The sequence below is a fragment of the Pempheris klunzingeri genome, chromosome 2, assembly GCF_042242105.1.
Source record: "Pempheris klunzingeri isolate RE-2024b chromosome 2, fPemKlu1.hap1, whole genome shotgun sequence".
NCBI lineage: Eukaryota > Metazoa > Chordata > Actinopteri > Acropomatiformes > Pempheridae > Pempheris > Pempheris klunzingeri.
The window spans coordinates 21,134,856-21,156,734 of record NC_092013.1 but is presented as its reverse complement, the minus strand read 5'-3'; the positions used below and the strand labels follow the sequence as shown (position 1 = coordinate 21,156,734).

Sequence of the window (21,879 nt, the reverse complement as noted above, 5' to 3'; positions counted from 1 at the left end):
TCGATCCCAGATACATCGATGCGATCGATCGCGCGGCGGGGTATTTTACGTCCTGCGTAGCCTTCGCTTCTTCCCTTTTGCTGAAAGTGTCGGCCATGGCTCCGATCGTGAGTAGGAAAATGACCAAATAAACAGCACACAAACGATATATTGAGCCCGTCTTTTTGCTCTCACGCGAGTCTTTGTAGTCTGTGTTCAGAATGCTCGGAGTGGCTGATGTTTCAGCCTCTTTTATCAGCTTTGTTTACTGTGTCGGCTAACAACACGTTGGAAAATACCTCAACGAGAATGCTAACGCTAGCTAGCAGCAGCTAACGTGAAACATGAGCGGTTTATGGGTTTACGTTACACAACACCTGGAGGTTTTAACTTCATATACAGCCTCTGAAACACGACGACTAATCGCTTAGGATGATGATAAACACAGTTATTCTTTTAATATAATTATCTTACTGCGTTCTTAAGCTGTTTCCCAGCATGTGGTGCATGTGTCAGCACTCGAGTGACCCTCTCAATCTCTCTGCTAGAAAAAGCAGGTGGTGAAGAAGCAGGGTGGGAAGAGGAAGAAGCAGATCCTGAAGTTCACCCTGGACTGCACTCACCCCGTAGAGGATGGCATCATGGACGCCGCCAACTTTGTGAGTAGACCAGCTCAGACACGCGTGACATCTTGTCTGCTAAACAGGGTGCAGCAGCTGTCCGACACCACCCCTGAATGTCAAACACTGCTGTCACATCACCGGGATCAATCCCAAGTCATCGGATATGATCATGACAGTCAGCTCAGAATAAAGACAGACCATCGTAAATCCAGTGTGGTTTCCACGAGAACTAACAAGATGTCAGCCACGGCATGTCACCTGTCCGTACTCGTCAGAGACTCTCCACATTTTCTCTCAGTTCTGTTCAGTGTAATGTGTGACCCTTTCCCCCCCCCCCCCACCCTGTGCTTTGCACTTCCAGGAGCAGTTCCTCCAGGAGCGCATCAAGGTGAACGGCAAGGCTGGAAACCTGGGTGGCGGCGTGGTGTCCATCGAAAGGAGCAAGAGTAAAATCGCAGTGAACTCTGAAGTTCCCTTCTCAAAGAGGTACAGAGCACAATACACCTGTTTTCAGTCCGGCGTCGTCAGGAGACTGAAAGTTGTGTTTTTGCACATTACAGCCGTGTTCTAATATAACAAGTGATTCTCAGCAATCGCTCGGTCACGTGTCTACCGAAGATGCAATGGGACAAAAACAGGCATTTCTAATTTGATGAGGTATGTCCTTAGGGGTTAGAATCACCACCACGTGTAGTAGTTCTTATTGTCATGATATTAGTCAGACAGATACTCCTTCTGTACTCACCCTCGCAGACTTCAAATGTGAAGCTGTCTAGTTATTTTCTCCCCCCAGATGCACCACTGTGTGTGTGTGAGAAGTTGAGAACGGAGTAGGGTTGCAAAATTGCAATTGGCGAAGAAAATGCAAGGAGGAGACTTTCAATAGGAAATACTGGGAGTAAAATGGAAAACATGGAGGTTATGTGCTCTGGCTGTATTTACTGCTTCACATGCAGATAGAAATAAACCTTTTACCGCGTCATAAGCAGACACTGCAAAGCCTTCGAACAGAGCTGTAACCAACAACTTAGTTTAGTCGAACTTTAATTCGCTTAGTTGACTCGTTTAATATTGTAGTGAACCTTCATTAAGCAGCAACAACAGAAAATCCCCATGACGCCCCCCCCCTCTCCAAAAACCAAAGCTAGTAAAAAGCACTTCTGCAATACCGTCTGCAAATAAATAGCCAAGCAGTGTGATGAACTCTCTGAAGACAAAGTTCTTTGTTCACGAACTGTTTGTTGCAGAGAAAAAAAAATCATTAATTGTAAAATATTTACAACGCGAAATGAGGAAAAGTACCTTGAAAATTCGAGCCGACCGTGTGGGCTGTGTGTCAACTCAGGTTTTTAAGGTAACAACTAATTAATAAAAGACGTGTTTAGCAATAAAGAATGAATGGAAATAGATTATCTCCTGAATTAACATGCTCAGTGAGCCTACAGTATACTTGGTAACAGGAAGCTATCGGGAGGTGTTAAGTTATAAACTGTGTACTGTTTGTTAGGTGAAATATCACAGAAATATATCTAAAATGTATTCACACCAGTGATATAATCACGTCCTGGTGAAAGCACGTCGTCCTGTAGTGTGGGTCGCACATACGAAGAGAGAACGCACTGCGCATGCTGACAGTTGTCATTTTACTAAGTTACTATTTAATGGAATTCAAACTATCTGGAGATGTGAGAGAGATGGAACAACTCAGTTAAATGGGCACCAAGACCTAGCGTTGCTTTCCGATGTCCAACCCCTCCATCACTGAGCCTAAAATGTTCACAAAGTGACTTGACTTCTACATGTGAATGTACTTCAGCTTTGCCTCATGGTAAATCAGATAAACACGGTAGCACCGGAACATGATCAGCTCAAACGGCTCAAAGCTTCTTCTATTAATACAGGAAGCGACTATTCGGAACAATACAGAGATTCAGCATTGAAAAAAACATGTGGTTTTGACTGTGTGGTTTACGCATCACAGGACAGAATGTTAATGGCCCAATGTGGTCAACAATATAGATCTACTATGTTAGTGTTGTAATCTGATTTGTTTTAAGAGTTTTTATCACTTCTCCCCCTTTAATGAGCACCTGAAAGCTTTTTTTGTCTTTGTCTCTCAGTCCCGTCAGAAAGGACAGTTGTACAGTCAGTTGAACCAAATCACAAGACAATTTTCCGCACTCACAGAACTTTTTTATAGTGGCAGTCGGTGTTGGTTTTATTTGAGTTAAGTTATTTGAGATCCACTGCAGACTCTTGTGCCACCTGCCCAACAACAATGGAAGTGGAACTCTTGTTTGTCCACATGGTCCTTGCAAGTATGCGGAAGCATACAGACAGAAACGCAGGTGAAAACGCTTGGAATGAAATTTCTACTGCTCTCGCCACAAATAAAGACAGTGGAAACACTTCGCTGACAGATTCCTCCGGGTAAGGAAGAAGCAGAAGTAGTTTAAGCCATTGTGGCTCTCTGAATCTGTAAAGCACCCCGTCGCCAAGTCCAGGCTTTAATAGTGTTGTTACATTAAGCTTCATGGTAGGTCTCTCTCTCTCTCACTCCACCAGTGAAAATACAAACACACACTGTTCAAATACATAACGCTACTCATGGAACTTATTTGAACAACATTTTAGCTTGAATATAAAGTGCTAACAAGTGCTTCCACTTGCTACCTCTCTGCGGGAGACGGATCAGGAAGGGAGTTGGGGCACTTACCCATCCTAGCCCAACGGCCTCCACTCCCTCTTTTTCAGCCCCCAAACCCAAACAATAACCCCAGACACAGCCGTCGTCTTCCTGCACCTCCTCGTCCTGCTGTTGAGCACCCTTCAGGGAAGAGAAAGCGGGATCCCGCTGAAGTTGCCATCTTGAACAGGCTGAGAGAGATTACAGAAGCAGCTGCACACCGTCTTTTCCGCTTTCACTAAATACTTTCATCACTTCCTCAGAAGGAAAGCGTCTGATGAGAGATCCCCCGATCAGTGGACACGTGCAGATGCATCTTTGCCATTTTTGCACAAGTGAAATTTCAGTTCTTTACTTTTGTTTGGCTGTTTCGCACTTTATCCTGTTGGTGTTAAGCGCTTTATTTGAATGTTGCTCCTGAAAGGCTTTAAACTGATAGAGATTTGCTTACATTTCGTTTCTACATTTACAGAATTCCTGAATATGAAACAACCTTGCAAAGCCCAAAAAAAGTGAAATTTAGAGAATCCGTTGCCTCACGGAGCACCTTCTTTATTACTTCTAAAATGAGTGCATGAAGCAATTTAAATGTCAACTAAAAGTGCTTATACATGCACAGCCTGTAAGAATCACACTATCGGATGCACAAGGTACAGGACACGGTGCTGATTCGGCGTAATATTTAAGGTCGATGAATAATCTAATACTGAACGTGACCAGAGCTCCTCGCTTAACAGCCCCCTCCTGACATGGCAGCGTCCCAGCCCCAGAGTGACGATGCTCTTGGAAATGGTCTCTGACAGGTTGTCCTTCCTTCTGCGTCCTTCCTCCTTGAGTGACTCAGCGGTCAAACATCCCATCATCCCATTTTTTCTTCTTCTTCTTCCGTCTGTGCAGTCGATACAGCAGCGCACATTCCTCCACTGACGCCATGTTTGTTTTTCTACTGTGCCGATGGAGCACCGGAGCGGACCACAAATACTGTGCGAACGCCTCCAACTAGCTCAGTCAGAGGTATTAACACCGCCACCAGAGGGTGACTCTACCACTTAGATTCCTCAGTGGAGCACTTGGACATGATCGCTGGAGAAGGCCTCTGGGAAATGTTGTTCTAGTGGAATCACTTGTGACGTCCGCAGAGGAGAGACCTGCATTTCTGCAAGTGACGCACCACACTTCTTAATCTGTGTGTGTACGAGAAGTTGGTGACTCACGTGAGATTTAGAATTAAAAACATTCTGTATGTTTGGACATAATCCAAAATAGAAATGCAGCTACAATGCCCTGTCTCTACCCACTTTTACACCAGACTTGTCTCAACTGTTTTTTACAGTATTTACTCCACACCACACCACCAGGACCACAGACCTCTAAACTCTGTGGCGCAGCTGCAAAGTGAATAGCAGAAAGCTTTAAATATCTCCTCCTCACATGACCTATATGACCCGCTTCCCCTCCCTCGTCTTCTCTTTCAGGTACTTGAAGTATCTCACCAAGAAGTATCTGAAAAAGAACAACCTCAGGGACTGGCTGAGGGTCGTGGCCAACACCAAGGAGAGCTACGAGCTGCGCTACTTCCAGATCAACCAGGACGAGGAGGAAGAGGAGGATGAAGATTAAACTGCTTTTAATAAAATCTCATAAGAGGGATGAAAATCTGTGTTGTCTTTGTAAAACAAAAACAAAAAAGTTGCTTTAATTTTGTTGTCTGGGCCTCAACAACAGCACGATCGCCTTTGCACACAACCAGGCTCATGAATATAACATTGTACGGTGCTTTGTTAGTTTAAAAAAAACAAATCCTTATTATTTAGATGCAAATTTAAAACGGTCCAAACAAGAGTTCATCTGCTGGAACACTTAAACCAACTAGTTTGAGAATATCTTAACATCTTTTACTGGTTCGTCCAATCTTGTGCCTCGTAAACAGAAGCCAGAGCCAGCAGAGCTAATTACATGGGCAGAATTTAAAAGAGAATAAAAACATTATGTGAATACATTTAAAAAAAAGTCAAAGTTTAAAACTATTTTGAAATGATCCTTGGGGGGGGGAAAAAAAAAAAAACCCTCCATTGCAGTGTGTGCAGTCAGGACGCTTCAGCTCTTGTGACCAGTTTGGGCTCCTGAGGTGAAGCTGGAGCTGCTGCTTGCTCTGTCTGTCTCTCTCTCTCTCTCTCTCTCTCTGCCTGTCTGTCTGTCTGTCTGTCTGTCTGTCTGTCTGTCTGTCTGTCTGTCTGTCTGTCTGTCTGTCTCTCTGTGGGCCATCCTGTGCTTCAGCCCCGGTAACCTTGACAACAGTCAGACCACTGGCACTCAGGACTCCTCTCAGCATGCTCCACTTGTCTGACTTTATTTATTTATTTATTTATTTATTTTTTTTTTGGTCTGGGAAAAGTGGAAGTTTGCAAAATGAAGTAAAGCCGCTTTAAGCTCTTAACTTCTGTCCCCTTGCGCCAATTTCACCATAAAATAAAACCCCCCAAAAGACCTAAACAGTTTTCCCTGAGAGGAAATAATTGTGTGTGTGTGTGTGTGTGTGTGTGTGTCCCCCCCCCCTCTGCTGCCTGGCTTCATATGTGGAGTAAAGGTTGTGAGCAGCAGCTGTGTGAGCAGGCAGCAGAAGTTTCTCTCTCCTTTCTCCGGACTTCCAAAAGGAAATGGGCAGGCGACAGGCGCGGGAGCGCATCCGCCTATTAGCGGCACACGGCTCTGCCGCGCGGTGTGCGTTTCTTCTTCTTCTGCTCTTTTTTTTTTTTTCGCACACTACTAGTTGAAGTGGTAACTAGGAGAGCATGACTAACTAGTTGTGAAATTATGGGATGCATCGTCATGGCAACAGACCAGACGTCACAATCTGGGCATGTGTGTTCCATTTTTGTCTTTCTTATTTTTCAGACTGGAGGACCTGGATAGAGATCAGTGGGAAAAAAAAAATATATATAAATGTTTTCTATTTTTCACTCCTGGAGAGAAAAGCCCCAGATCCACTGCAAAAAATAAAATTAAAAAAAAAAAAATTTAACTGAGCGACGAACACATTTCTCTTTTGGGTGAAGAAAGAGACTGGGCTGCGGCGTCTGGAGGGTTAACTTTCAGTATTCTCAGCCTAAAAGGGGTTTGGGGGCTATGAGATAAAGATGCCGGGGTCGCTGAGTAATGAAGACGAGGGACAAGACGACATGGATTTTGAAGACGATATGCCAGGTGAGGGAAAGGGGGGAGGCGGGGTGTCCTTCAGATTATTTTGCGCCGCTACGCCTTGAATGCGGGGAAAAGGGCTTGTCCTGCGTTCCTGAGACCAGAGAGGAGGAGGAGGAGGAGAGGGGGGGGGGGGTGCAATAAGCAGAGTCATGCTATTATTATTATTATTTTTTTTTTTTGCACGACCTAGTGTCTTAAAGGTGGGAAGGGGTTTTCTTTTGGATTTGCCCCCGGCTGTCCTCACATGCAGCCCGGTGTGGGGGCACGATGAAGAGCCCCGCTGCCTGGTTTCTGTAGGCTGTGTGTTTTTCTGTCTGAGGCTGCATGCGTGTGTGCGAGTGAATGGCTTCACCTTTAAGTCCTAAAACACAAGTTTTAATCAGAGAGCTGTTCATAAAGAAAAAAAAAAAAAACACCCCATCGCAATGTATTTGCTGCTGTGTCAGTGTGTGATCTGGTGTTTCTGTTTATGTGTGTGTGTGTGTGCGCGCTTTCCAGTAGAAAAGGGCTTCAGCGACAACATCCGTGTTGGTTTGGTTCTAGAAGATGCGCTGCTGTCTCCACTTGTGATCGGGGAGGCTGCTCCAACTTTAATGTTTTTTTTTTATTTATTTTTTTTGTATCTCCAGCCCTGCATGGCCGCAGAGGTGTGAAAGCCACGTGTAGGCTACAGTAAACAGCGCTTATCCGGTGCGCCTCCGGTGCCTTGCGCCTTCGGTCCCGTAGCTCTTGTTGATGGCCGTGGTTTAGGTCACCAACACCCCCTCGGCTCTGGGTCGTGCACTCACTGAAATTAAGAGTAACCCACATTCGCGTGACGCGCCTCATGGACGCTCCACACAAGCCAAAATGTGTGCAATGATTCTTGTGGTTGTAAAATTAACCTGTCAACCACTCTGGCAGTGAACCAACCATAGTATATATTGTATTTTTACTTCTAAAAAAAAAAAAAAAAGGTCAGAACTAGTCAAGGCGCAGGGGATGTTAAATCCCTAAATGATGATGTGTGTAGAAATGTCAAATGATGCTCTTTTTGTTGCCTTTCTGCTGTTTGTCAGTCTTTGTGGCAGGTGTCCACGCAAACCAGTCCTCCTCTGTGCTAAAGCTCGTGGCTACAGCTCCTGATTAGTTAAGGAAACCCCAGCCATGGTGTCAAGTTGACTAAAATGATGTTTTCTCACGAAATAGAGTAAGATTTGAATTTTGCTTCATGACCTCTGTTCCGATTAGGTAAACCAGCAGTGGTGTTGGCTGCAGAGTATCGTGCCTATGACATGTAGTCTAACTGCTAGCTGGGATTGTCTGTCATGTGCAGCCAGGAGCCGGCTTCATCAAAATCCACATCTGAATCACCGGAAGCAGGATCCGTCCCCTGGTCCACAGTGTCAGCGGCTGGGGCGATGAATTGCCCCACTATTGCATTCTACTGGGCAGACGTCTTTATGCCACATTGTCTGTTTGGCCAGTCAGTTTTTTTTGTCCTCTGAGCATCACATGTTTTGATGGTTTGATGTCAATGGCGAGACGTAAAAGACGTCGCTTTTCACTCCTCTTTCCCCTCACGTCACAGCGTGGAGAGCCGTCGTAGTTAGGACAATAGATTGAGTGTGAAAGGAAAGTTGAGAGTGTAAAAACGTGACGTGGTCTCCAGACATGAGCCTGCCCCTCATTAACTGCTGCTGAGTGATGTACAAAACAGGAGTTGATCCAAGTTTGCGATCAAAAGGTGCTTCCAAAAAAGGTATCATGCAGAGGCCATCCTTTGAAAATATACAAGAGACGTTTAGAGACAATTTTAATGAATCATTTTCACGTATCACGGTTGCCATGGTGCGTTTCTCGTTCATTTTTAATGCTTGTTTCAAAGATCTTGAACAAATCTGGTATATTTTGTGCCACTGTTACATCAGATCAGACACATTAACTACAGTATACTTTTATATCACTATTTACTGTTTCTAAAACATGGATATGATTTGATGATCAAAAGACAGGTCTTAGAAACGGCCTTAGCCTGGACCGAGCGCTGTGGAATCAGCATCATTCATCATGATGCCCCGCTTATGAGCTCTATACAGACAATATTTTTGATCAAGCAGATTAAAACCAGCAGGTTTGCACAGGAAGGGGTTGCAGTAGGCAGAGAAAGAGACAGGCAAAGAGAGAGGCAAAGAGAGAGGAGTGTTGATCAGTGGAGGCATCATCTATGGCTGCCAGCCATAGCCTGAGGGAGAACGCAAGCGCTGATGCGTGTCCCCAATAACCCGGTAGTTGGTTAAATGCGCATGAGACAGAAAGGTGCAATTGATTATGGCAGGCGAGTGAAGATACGCGGGGGTAGTCAGGAAAATCAAGACATTTTCACGTGTCAGTCAAAAGTACTTTACGTCTGTCTTGATATAATTTTGCATTTTCCTGTTGTTGGAAATGAACACATCAAAGACCGACTTGTGGAGCACGTTTGATGCGACGTCTAGATATGGCTAACATAAGACATCATTTGTTTTCATTGCGTCTTCACGAATAGTCTTGTTGAGAAAGAAAATTCACCCTGTCACGTTTTTCAGCAACAGCGGTTCACGACTTGTCTTCTTTTTCAAAAATGTTATCATTTTTTTTTTTACCGACCACGATGAAAGTGTTGCAAATCCATTGTTATGCTGCTGATGCGGGAAGCGGCGCTCAGACAGTTTGCGACCTCCATCAACAGACATCAAAGTAACAGACAAGGTCAGGAATCCTGGTCTGATTTCGCCCGGCATCAACATTCATCCGTGCAATTAAAACGCAACAATGTAGAAGCCTGTCCTGGGGGGACTTCAGACCCCTAAATGCTATCCTATCCCAGCCTTTATTTGTTGTGGCACAGAAAGTGTCCTAATTCCCTTTGTTTCTCTCCGGGTGCTTACACTGTCACAGATTGTTCCGTTGTGTTTTCTGTTTTAATTGTTTTGTTCTTCCCTAAAATTGAAAGATTATCATGGGCTTTTGTGTGCCTACAAATGTTATCCCCAATTGGAAAGGGGTCTATTTTTGGATCCCTCGCTGTGCAAGTTGACACCATTTTTTCCTGCTGCGCGTGCACCGAGCCCGCGCACGAAAGATGCTTTTTTAATGTGTATTTGCAGATGAGCGGTGCAGCATTTCAGCCTGCTGTATATCTGCTCCACTGCATATTCTGCTCATCATGATCTTGTGCACGCATTGTCTGCAATAGATATGATTTTAATTGTGCTACTCGGGCGTTCCTCCTTCCTTCACTTTGATGATTACATTTTCTAATAATAGGATGTCTTTGTCTGAGGCTGGAAACCTCAGCTATAAGCACTTAATCAATAAGGGGAAGAAAACCTATGGCTCTGCTTTTCCTCCATCGTGGTGAGCAATGCTGGGCAACATTAAGTGGGCATTTCCACACGGGGGCCAACAGAGAAAGGGCTAATGTGCTTTCCGGTAAACTCTAGCTCCCTCACTTGGGAGTTGCTCATGAATCTCCCCTCTAATGGGTCAGTCCGGTGGCCAAGCCCTTGCAGGAAGGTCAGCTCTGTGTCTGTGCCATCCGTCCACATGTTACAGAAGGTTTGCGTGCCAAGTGGAGCTTTGGTCCTCTTTCTAGCAGGACCTGGTGCCAGACCTCCCTGTGCCACATGACTGAGCGACCTTCCCCGCTCCGGCACCTGGCACCGCCTGGTCCACTCACCAAGCAGAGAGATTATTGTTCCCCTGATGGATTTTCCTTCAGGCACCTCACAGGTCGTGTACTGTAGGCAGGGTTCAGACTATAAAGCAAAGCAGATGTTAAACACAGACATCTTTCTTTTGTTTTTTTGGTTTGTTTTTCAATCTATTGCATTGCCGTCACACCTTCTGCTTGTAACTGAGAGGACATTTGTTTATGTGTTCAATATTTTTGTTTGGTTTTTAACAAGTCTATCGCAGCTGTCAGGATATACTTAAGGCTCGTGGGTGCTTTGATTTAAATGTTAACATCAGCATGCTGATGTTTAGCATCTGTTCGCCATCTTTGTTTAGCATGCTAACATTTGCCAATTAGCGTTAAACACAAAGTAGAGCCGATGACGGAGGGAAAAGGTTCACAGGAAGTCGGCCATAAACGCAAAGTTTTGGACGGTTTAAAAAAGTTGACCTAATTATGAGAAGCACTCGGAGGAGCATTATGGGGATCATCATCCAATAGGAGTGGAGACAATTTACTCACAACCACAAATGTCAACCTCATGGTGGTGCCAGAGGAAAAGTCAGAGGCTCAGCTAAGTCTTTAGGATTCATCCTCTGGGAACTATGAGTGTTTGTATAAAATGTCATATCCATCCATCCAGTAGATTTTGACATATTTCAGTCAGGACCAGCGTGCTGGGGTGGCCAACGCACCGACTGTACCATCCCTAGAGTCTCGCCACTAGCCTGGCGAGTGAATTAGATGTATATGATCAAACTTTTAAAACCTACATCAATAACAACACTCAGCCACTGTCAAGTGTGAGCAATTTTACTGTGCAGGAAGCAGAGCGAGGGACACACAACCCGGCATCACCTGGTGGATGGAATCAGTGATCTGTGTTCAACCTGTCAGTCATAGTTCACTCATAGAAAGAACGAGGCGCACGGTGATGGACTGCGTGCTCTCTGTGAGAGCCAGGGGCCATTTCCATCTGCATCTGAGCCGTGTCATCATCTGCGAGTGTTTGAGATGTACGGCTTACTGTGTCGCCATCATGACTCGCCTGGCAGTGCAGTTAACGCACATCTGAGACATTAAAGATTTGAGATGCATGAACTCAAGGCTTTATATAGAAAGGAAATATGGAAATAGAGGAGATGAAATGGGCAGACATCTGTGCAGTTTTGGTGCTGTAAAGTCTGTTTCAGATGCTTTCTATCGCAAGTTTAAAACACAAAATGTACTACTTTTGCGTTTTTGCATGAAAATTGTTAGATTTTAAGACAATAATTACCAGTAAGAAAAATGGTGTCAGTCAGCAGCTTTGCTACAAAAACATAAATCACCCGTTACCCCCCAATTAGCACTAAAGCAGGGGTGACACATGTAATCTGGTGGTCACAGGAAACACAATGAGCCTGACATTACCACTGATTAAAGCTTTAAAATCACTGGTGTTTGTGTACTGTGTGTGTGTGTGTGTGTGTGTGTGTGTGAGGGGTACCTCCCGCTAGCTTTGCTAAACAGAGGATAAGTGGTTGGTGAGGTTTGTGTGTCTACTACACAGGAATCCCTCCTCCCCAATCTCTCACTCCAGCTACCCAGGGGAGTGGTAGACTGCGGGGCTAGTGTTGGCTGATTGACTCTGATACATGTGCTGCATATTTCATGCCCTCCAGTCTGTCTGCATGAGACGCACAGAGCGAGGGAGACACGCGGATACGTTGAATGAAAGAGACAGAGAGACAGCCGGAGACACAGAGGGAGACAGAGAATGAGATCAGGTCGACCTTTGCGGGGAGGTTGCGTCCTGTGTGTGTTTCTCCGTGTGCCTCTTTATAGTGGCGTACTGTTTGGGACTGTCTCTCCTCTTTACTTACTCCTCTGTGACCCACTATGGCATCATTGAAGTCTGCTGCGCTCAGCAGTCAGCACGTTTGTACACAGCAGCTTTGAGACAGTACAGCTGACAACCAACAGCAGGTTGCTTTAGTCCCAGCAAGCATTAGAGGCAGAAGATATGCTCAGTATACCTCAGTGGTCCTCGGGGGAGTTCCCATTTACCAGCAGGGCAGACACTCCATCTATTTGTGCTTTGACCGGTAAAGATGATCCACACTCAATGATGTGTGATTATGAGGGTTATTTTGCCGAGTGCTGCTGTTGGTGTGTTTGTGTTTCTGTTTTTCAGATGGCATACGTGTATATGTGTGTATATATATGTGTGTATGAATGATAGCATGTATTTTTATGTTGTTTATTTCATTTTATCTTATCCTATTCCGAATCTAATTATTTGTTTAAATGTTGTGGAGCATGAGAGGACTACACCTTGCATTTTTGCTGTGCAATTCCGTGTTGCAGAATGACAAATATACGACCTTGACACCTTGATTCATTCATCATTTTCCATTTTCAAAAACGGGCAAAGTGACTCTTCGCTCGTCTGTATTTTCGCATTATACCGGGCGTGCAAACGATGATGACTTTCACCATTGATTCGCTCCTATCTTTTTGATTAATTGTGTTGCCTATTAAATGTCAGAAAATTGTGAAAAGTAACCATCACTTTTTTACCTGTCTCTTAGATAAATTACTTTGAATGCTTAACCACTTATCAAAATTGTTGTGGATTTATCTACTGTAGATTGAGACATCAATTAATCAACTGATCGGCACCACGGTGAAAAGGCCACGCTGCGTTTGTCAACATAAAGATTCAGGCTCATTACTGGCTGGATTAGCTTTGCAGCAACAGCCAAATTTGTCAGCCGAAGTACTGTATGTACAGTACGCTACATAATAATAGATCACGTTTTTGTTTCTGTGTGCCCAGATGAGGATGACGAAGCTGAGCGCAACACTGTTCCCCTCACACCCCTCGACAGCTTCTTCTCTGACACTGACTCCCTTAAACAGCAAAAGAAGAAGCCCAAAAAGATGAAAGAGGGGAAAATGCCTAAAGTGAAGAAGAGGAAAAAGGAGGTAAGATGTAATTCACACTCAACACCACCTGCCATGACCTCGGACACAACAGCTTGGCAGGCATTTTGGCTCTAGCTGTACCCTGCATTCTCTATTTCTCAAACCGTCGCTCTTTTGATGTGTCTGCAATTGGATCAAAGGTGTGTTTTGGCTGCTGGGCTGCCTCTGTAATCTAAATGAGAGGCAGTGGACTGTCTCAGGCTTAGGGGAGGTTGGCAGCAGTGTCACCGACATTGCCAGTGTAAGCTGTGGGCACTAAGGGCCAGTTTAGAGTGTAGATTTGTGCCTGTGGTGCTGGTGCCGATGGCAGGGACTGTGGGTCAGAAGCGCAGCTTTTGTGCCAAGTTAGCAGTGGGAGTCGGAGCTGTGACAGAGCAGTTTTGACAGTCGAGTATCTCTAACCTTTTCATCTCCAACATGTAGACAGCAGGTCAGAGGTTTGAGCTGCTCGCAGCATTTATACAAGTGACTTCCTTTAACTAGGTTTGTTATGGTGAGATCACTATGTTTTTAAAGCTAACCTATGCAGCCTTTGCTAAACAGTGGCCACTGGGTGGCAAAAGTGATAATTATAGGGTAAGTGCTAAACTGTAGCATGACAACAATGTCCTTTATACAGCACAAACAGCTAAAATGAGTTAGCAGTAGGCCACCGTCCCCTGAAAAAAACCCTGATTGATTGAATTGAGCAAGTGCGTGTTGTTTTGCTAATGTATTCATCATTTTGTAAGAGGAACAGGAAGTAAGTAAGAGGAATACGTGTGATAATTCAAGTGTTACATAGTCTTGGTTTAAAACTGCATTCATCTGCTATGGCAAATGTGTTAGCAAATCAAAAATCACAAGACACAAAGCATCATTAGAAGTCATTTGGAGCTTCTGGCTACCTGACAAGTCCAGTATTTCTTTTAGCACTGTTTTGGTCTCCTCCCACTTCTAGAAGTTGAGCTTGAGTTCAACAGAGGGAGACGTCAGGTCTCACCTCCCTGCTACAGCTGTAATTGAAGTTTGTGGTAGGACGGTGTTACACCATATTCTGTGACTTGTTACATTAGTCCTACTCAACCAATCACCGATGCAACCCCCTAACCATAACCTAACTTAAAGGTCCCATATTATGTAAAACGCACTTTTCAATGTCTTTTCAACATAAATATGGGACACATATTTATGTTGAAAAGTGTGTCTACAGACCGCCAAACTCTGAGAAAAGACCGTCCCCTCTCTTTTTCTCCTGCTCGATCTTTCAGTAAATGTGTGTGAAAACAAGTTGTTTAGATTTGGCTCCCCTTATGATGTCATAAGGGGATTTCGTTAATCATGTGAGCTTCTCCTGCTCTTCAGCAGGCCGACGGTCCCCGCCCACCGAAAACCTCCTGAATCCACCTCACTGTCCGCCATTGTTTTTTCAATCAGCTACTAGCAGCACGAAGCTGTCGGAGGCAAAAATGTAGCATTCAGACAGAAGCCGAAAACAACGGCAGCAGCCACGTCTGCCATGAGGAAGATAATGTGTTTTTTGAGCATTAAACCACGTAAACATGTCCTAGTCGGACCTCCGAATACAAGCAGGAACTTTAAAATGAGCAGAATATGGGACCTTTAAGCTCCAACCCCAAGGCGAAACTGACTTCCTAATCAGGTCACAGAATTAGAGGAGATACAGAATTTGGTATAATTGTCAGTGGGTTTATCACTATAAGCAGCACCACACAGACAATTCGGTCAAACTTAGACACTATAAGAATTATAATATTTATTTAATGATTACAGGAATTCACTGTATTCCCAGTGCGTTTCCCGCCTGTGTTGGCGATGGATTTAACAGTGTCAGTGACATAGCCAGGATGTTCCCCACTGCTGCATGGAGATGCCAGCAGTGCTGTGAGGAGCTTGGCTGGCCAGGCTGCCACCCGGCCCTTTGGCTGCTTGTGGTAAACACTGAGCTCTGGGTCTCACTGAGCTAATGAGGGGGGGACTCCCTCTGACACTCTCCTCTCTCTCTCTCTCTCTCTCTCTCACACACAGGCTCTGCTCTGTATTCTCCTCTTTCTTCCCTCTCCTTTCGTCTCTCACGCATCACCTCACTTTGCCTTGATCGTGAGGCCTCTGCTTTTGTCATACTGCAATCTTTCTTTCTTTCCTTTTATTTCTCTCTTGCCCTCCTACTGAGGAATCGCTGCTGCTGTAATTCACTTCCAATCACTCCCCAAAGGTTGGTGTCAGACGGGGGCCAAAAGTCAATTGGGGTCAGACACTGTCAGTGGCACATCCCAGTGTCAGGTCAGAGCCACTGGCGGGAGAAATGGTAGCCAGGGAGAGACGCTCCTGCTTTCTGTCTTCTCTCGTCTGCAGTGAAACAAAGGAGCCGTGCAGACGCGAAGAGATGTTCTGTTTGACTTTTACTAAAAACAAATCTACTAAATCAAGGGAATGTGAGTTTATAGAAGGCAGTTAATTTTACTGGAAAGAGAAGAGGCTGCAGTTTTGGCCACAATAAAACCTCCACAAAGGCAGGCGAGGGCTGCTTGTAGCTTTAAAATTTTTTGCTGAAATACACTCGGTTTGAGATGAGCCTCCGTCTTGTTTTTATAAGTTCGGTATCCTCACAGGGATAGTGAGTCAACAGAGAGCTGTTGCTGATATCTGGGAAAAATAAGAGGCTGTTGTTTTGGAACCATAAAGTGTTTTTGCAGCAGTATTCTTTCTTGTTGAACTGGATTGTATTGAATATCCACGTCTTCCCTCATTTGATATTTTCTGTGGCATACTCTGCAATCTCCCTAAGGCAGAGCCATTATGGGGAAGCATTTAATTTGATTACGCTATCAGCACTTATCTGATTTTCTTCCCTCTGAAAGTAGAGACACCCTCTTTGTTGCTGCCACTGTCCTCTTTGGTCCTGTGATGTGTGTGTGACATTGAACTCTGGGCCATGGTGAGGTTGTTGCACACTTCCACCTTGTCTTTGCAGTTGCTCTCAACAGTGGCTCTGCTTCTTTGCTTCCCCCCCCCCCCCCTCCATCTCCACCCCCACTCCCATCCCCCATCCACAATCTTCAATTTACTCCCCCTCTTTTTCTCTCTCTCTCTCTCTCTCTCTCTCTCTCCTTCTTCTTATGCATAAATGAGATTTGTCTAGACGGGTGCTGGAGCACCAGCTCTGCAACCACAGGCCTCTGCATAACAAGCTCGTTATGCAAACGTGTCTGATTGGATGGCGCTGTTCCATTGGCTGCCACTTTGATAGAGTGTGTGTGTGTGTTTGTGTGTCTGTGTGTTTGTGTGTGTGTGTGTGTGTGTGTGTGCATTTGGGGGGGTTTGGGGGGGCCAGGATAGAAAGAAAGAGTGAGAGAGAAAAAGAAAGGGGGAGATGTTGAGAGAGAGAGAGAGAGAGAAAATAATGTGGGGGGCTTCGAGATGTGAAAGAGAGAAAGTGAGAGAAAAGGGAGGCGTGCGGGGGGGTGAGCTATGAAAGAGAGAGAGAGCGCGCGAGAGAGAGAGAGAGAAAACTAGGAGGAGAAAGAGAGCTAGAGAGAGCTAGAGCCAGACACTGCTCAAATTTGGTCACCATGGCAACACAGCCAGGCTGCTGGTAGGGTTGGCGGGCGCTGCGGCAACGTGAGCCTTTCCACTGCGCTACAGAGCAAAACGCCTGTAAGTCTCTCCATGGATCCACACAGGCCTGCTGAGCAACAGGCAGCGAGGAGAGCACAAAGCTGCTGTGCACTAATTCACTCCGTAGCATGTGCACACGCGTGTTTGCACACACACAAGCCTACGTACCGTACATGTACACACACAAAAGAGTGCACGCGCAAGTGTCCTTGGACTAAAGTGAAAGAAACACGAATGAAAAGGAGAAATTAAACAAGATACCAAACACAAAGAGAAATCCACACATGCATTCAACCCCCCCCCCCCCATAGAAAGATGACTCTGTACCTCAAAGAATGAGGGACAGAAATATACTGTATGTGCGCGCACACACACACACACACACACACACACTACACTCATACAAGCGCACAAATGATTGGGTGAGAGGTGCATACTGAGAGAAATACCACATACTTTTCTCTTTCCCTCTTTCTTCCTCCCGCACACACACACACACACACACACAAGCACACACGTACACAAACATATCACGAGCATGCACCAGTGAATTTGTTCATATGCAACACTCTTGATCACACAAACAACACCTGTTAACTGTTAAATCCACATAGCCTTCCAGATGTCTCATATTAAACAGGCAGGATTGGGCTCAGAGCAGTGATTGGCTGCTGTTACTTGGTTTAGTTTGTTGTTGAAGCCTTTTTAGCAGGTGAATTTGCTCCCGGCGTGACTCCTCATCAGCTCACCGCTAACTGTTGACTTGTAATGCGATCATTTATAAATTTCATCACAGGCAGAAGAATTATGATATTAGCAGAGTAGTGACACTTCGGAATGATGTAATTTAATTTATGCAAATACCTTCAAGAAGAAGCTTTTATCCGGAGTGCTTTATAGTACACTGACAGCACATTTTCTATCGCGTGGGTGGCCTCCGTGGGAGCTCTAATCCCTAACCCTGGCAAAATGAATGCCATGCTTATTTGCCCCATCATTCATTGACTTTCATATTTTAATTATTTCCCCCCCTTTTTTTTATCACTAGATTTGAAATTCTGTCTCAGGAGATAACTCTGAACTGGGGACAGATTTCCTTTGCGGTTTCGATGGCAAAATTCAGACCTCGAGTTCAGCTGTGACCCAGGAATGTGGCTTTGATGCTAGCTTTAGTCAGATACAGTCACAGCTAACGCCAGATTCAGAGCAGAATCTACCTGTTTATTTACATTTGTAAAAATAGCTTGTTTGGCAGGAGCTCTTGACTATATCGAAGAAGTGTGAGGAAGGCTTGGCTGAAATTTCACTCAGCGCAAATATAGCTCTAGTGTTGTGAAGATGGAAGTTATACACATCTTCATCAGCTGGAGAGTGACACATGCTCACGTCCTGCTACTGACCACCAAATAACCTTTATTGTGCTTTCGTTTCCACGTGGCGCTCGTGTGTCCTTGTCCACCGGCTCAGGGGGGCATCCAGACGAGGGTCGACAGCGACCTGGAGGAGGCCTCAGAGGTGGAGGAGGAGCGGGAGCGCCCGGAAATAGGCTCCGAGAGCGAGAGCAGCACGTACGGCCCGACCAAAAAGAAGAAGAAGAAACCGAAAGAGAAGAAAGAGAAGAAGCCCAGGAAGAAGAAGAGAGATGATGAAGACGACGACGATGACGACGATGATGGGAACATGAAAGTATGTCTAGTAGAGCTGCTGCGATTAATCGATCAGTCCATGAGCTGTCAATAATGACATTTTTTGTAATTAATCAATTTATTTTGTCTTTTTTTTACTGGTTTTTGAGGAAAAATGTTCAAAGTTCTCTGATTGAATATGTTTGGGTTGTGGACAAAACAAGATATTTGAGGATCAGGTCATCTCGGGCTTTAGGAAATACTGATCGACTGATCGACGAGAAAATAATCCATAGATGAAGGTAGATGAGGTCCATGAGGCTGACAGAGATCACACTTTGCATTTTACTGGATTCTGCCCTTTAAATGAGGCTGATTTCGATAGAGGGCCTTTTTAGTACAGCGCCATAATATCTCCATTTTAGAGTTAAATGTATAATCTTGTGATGTGATAATGAAATGTTGGACTTGAAGTGCGTTTCACAGACCGCAGGGACGTTTAACAGAAGCACGTCAAGCATAGAAAAAGAATAAGAGGGTGGATGGTTTCCTGGTTGGAAAGTGTCCCGTAATTTGTTTGTTAAGTTGACATCTGCTCCTTCTGCCTCATTGAAAAATCCAGAATCTTTGAACATTTTGAAGGTTTATCCACTCAAGATTCCTCTTACTTCATTTAAAAACCCCATTTTCAACGGCTGCGGTCACAGTCTTTTCAGTCTGCAGTGTGGTCCCCATTCAGTTCCTTGCTGCAACATCATTTAAGGTGTTACATTTATCCACAAGGCCCGTGTCAGTAATACCAACCTTTGTACGATGTCACACCCACATGTAAAACTGAGCTTTAAGGTGAGAACAAAGGAACTTTTCCTCTTCAGTTAACAAATGTGAAAACAGCCTCCCGGAGTCAAACTCAAACTCTAAAAACAGGTTTTTGAATGGAGGGGGTCCCTGTACCTTTTACCTTTTTATGCAGACTTTCAGTCCAAAAATGTAATAAATCCTTGAAAACTTTACGTCCAAATTAATTTGCAATGATCCAATTCATTTTAGTATTTAAGGTGGAAGATGCAAACAACTGACATTCATTTTTATTCATCAAACAGTATTTAACACATGTGTCTGTATTTCCCAAGGAACCTAAATCATCCAGCCAGTTGATGCAGGAGTGGGGTCTCGAAGACGTTCAGTACGGCTTCACAGAGGACGACTACAAAACCATCACTAACTACAAGGCTTTCAGCCAGTTCCTCAGGCAAGCGTCTCATTTTCTGTGTGTGTGGATTATCTTCCTAATGTTAACTGCTGCGTTTCTGTATCTGTTTCTGTGGACTGTCGGAGACCCTCACTGACACTTCAACAGAAACTCCACAGTGAGACCAGAATGTGGTGTGACGAGCAAACACTGCTTTTTTTTGTTTGAGGTAGAAAGCTCGGCTGTTGGTATAAAGAGTCTGTCTCACCTGGGGCTGTCTGGCTCGGCTAAGCCTCTGCTCTGACAAAGTGGAGCATGAGCTCCTGCAGTGCCCCCTGTGAGTAGTCAGCTGCTTACTGGATGCCTGTGACAGCCGGGAGGCTCTGGGACTCGGTGCTTTGACCCACTATCTTTCACAGGCCAGCATGCCAAACCCCAAGCTGTTGCCTGACAAATCACAAACATGACATACACACAGCAAAGCAGGGAGAACAAAACTTAAGGGGCACTGGGGTGTCAGCAAATCAAGACTCAGTTCCCTCCAGTGCTGAGGGAAGTAGAAATTACATCAACAGGAATGAAGTGTGACATAATAAAGCTGCCGCTGTTGTCTCCTCTCCCCCCCCCGGTTTCACTCAGGCCTCTCATCGCCAAGAAGAACCCGAAGATTCCCATGTCGAAGATGATGACAGTGTTGGGGGCCAAGTGGCGAGAGTTCAGCGCCAACAACCCGTTCAAAGGCGCATCTGCCACCGCCGTGGCCGCCGCCGTGGCTGCCGCCGTGGAAACCGTAACCGTGGCACAGCCGACGTCTGTCAGCAGCAGCCAGCCGGGCTCTCAGCTGGGGCCAATCAAAAAAGCCAAAACCAAAGAGGGAAAGGGTAAGGCCCGGTGAACCGTGGCAGGACACGTATTTTTAGAAATAATAGCGAGAATCAGTTCAAATGTGTGACGCCTCCGTGTCCGTGTGTCTCAGGACCAGGAGTTAGAAAGAGAAGCAAGAGTGTGAAGGAGGTGAAGAAGAAACCCAAGCCGAAGAAGACCAAATCAAAGTCGGGCCAAAGTGGGAAGAAGAAGAAAGCGTCCTCGGTGTGTCTTGTGTTTTTCCAGAACCATTTTCTTCAGCTCATTCATCCCCTGAGCTTCTCCACTACTCTATATTTTCAGTGGCATCAAAGTGACCAGACTGTTTACTGCGCTTACTTTGAAAGTTGGTTTGTTTTAATTCTATGTGTGGCTCTGAGCTCTTTAGCGTGTGTGTGTGTGTGTGTGTGTGTGCTTTTCCAGAGTGAGGAGGACTTCCTGGAGGAGTCAGACTTTGATGACATCAGCATCCACAGTGCCTCTGTGCTTTCTGATACCTCGGGGGCCGCCACCAAGAAAAAGGCCCGACGTGGGCGGAAAAAAAGGAAAAGTATGTTTACTGTGTTCGCTCGCCACGCTCTGCGGTGTGTTTTCTCCCTCCAAAATCCCGTTGAAATCCCACAGAACCAGAATGTTTGATTATGGGTAACGAGGAAATTAATTTTTTTTTTTTTTTTAAAGCTTTATTTGTTTTGGGAATGTGTTCCGGAGGCAGATGCTCACGAGTCTCATTCACATTTCGAGCTGCTCATAGTAATGTGTAAATAGTTCGTATCTTATATTGTTGATAACAGCTGCGGTCAGGTCAGTTTATGTACGTGGGAATTAGCCGTGTTTGCCTTTTGCTTTACCTTCTCCAGAGGAAGATGGCGATGGCTATGAGACGGACCACCAGGACTACTGTGAGGTTTGCCAGCAGGGCGGAGAGATCATCCTGTGTGACACCTGTCCCAGGGCGTACCACCTGGTCTGCCTGGACCCGGAGCTGGAGAAGGCCCCCGAGGGCAAATGGAGCTGTCCACACTGTGTGAGTAGATTAGTTTGACGAATGAATGTATTTATTAAGGTTTATATATTTGTGTAGGCTAAATGCTTCGGGTAAACAAAGCGGACAGAATCTGTGTGTGAACCGGCCCTGATTTAAGGTTTATAACACGTCAAATGATTTAATGCCGTACGTCATTTTCTTCTGATCTGTCTATGTTTGAATTTCCTGATAATACTCTGAGTATTTTGTTCTGGGATATCTGTGGGTCCCATGTCAACAGTGGCTCTCAACCTTTTTGGCTCGTAGCCTCTTAAAATGAAGCGTCGTCTGCGTACAACCACACGACAGGATGCATGCACCCACTAGTTGTGAGAGAGCAATTTTACTTTGAAGATTAAAGGCGAAAACATTCCTGAAGAATGAAATGTAATAACTT

General features: G+C 45.1%; 2 protein-coding genes across 2 annotated transcripts in view; both read left to right on the top strand.

Annotated features, from left to right (window-relative positions):
- rpl22 (ribosomal protein L22) lies at positions 1-4,944 on the top strand. Its single transcript, XM_070850271.1, has 4 exons — positions 1-107; positions 528-638; positions 964-1,088; positions 4,764-4,944. The coding sequence occupies exons 1-4, from the start codon at positions 96-98 to the stop codon at positions 4,906-4,908; spliced, it is 393 nt and encodes a 130-aa protein (XP_070706372.1). The 5' UTR covers positions 1-95; the 3' UTR covers positions 4,909-4,944.
- A 1,481-nt stretch (positions 4,945-6,425) lies between these two features.
- The window catches only part of chd5 (chromodomain helicase DNA binding protein 5), a 34,279-nt gene continuing 18,825 nt past the window's right edge, over positions 6,426-21,879 (top strand). Inside the window, exons 1-8 of the mRNA XM_070838851.1 lie at positions 6,426-6,492; positions 13,008-13,156; positions 18,242-18,460; positions 19,533-19,651; positions 20,231-20,472; positions 20,568-20,680; positions 20,879-21,005; positions 21,316-21,482. Of these exons, the coding sequence (XP_070694952.1) occupies positions 6,426-6,492; positions 13,008-13,156; positions 18,242-18,460; positions 19,533-19,651; positions 20,231-20,472; positions 20,568-20,680; positions 20,879-21,005; positions 21,316-21,482 (1,203 nt within the window). The remainder of the gene's footprint in view (positions 6,493-13,007; positions 13,157-18,241; positions 18,461-19,532; positions 19,652-20,230; positions 20,473-20,567; positions 20,681-20,878; positions 21,006-21,315; positions 21,483-21,879) is intronic.

What these genes read in the sequence shown, in the direction of transcription:
- rpl22 (XM_070850271.1), top strand. An exon ending in TCATGGACGCCGCCAACTTT is followed by an intron (nt 639 to 963) that starts GTGAGTAGACCA and finishes TTGCACTTCCAG; the next exon opens with GAGCAGTTCCTCCAGGAGCG. An exon ending in GAAGTTCCCTTCTCAAAGAG is followed by an intron (nt 1,089 to 4,763) that starts GTACAGAGCACA and finishes CTTCTCTTTCAG; the next exon opens with GTACTTGAAGTATCTCACCA.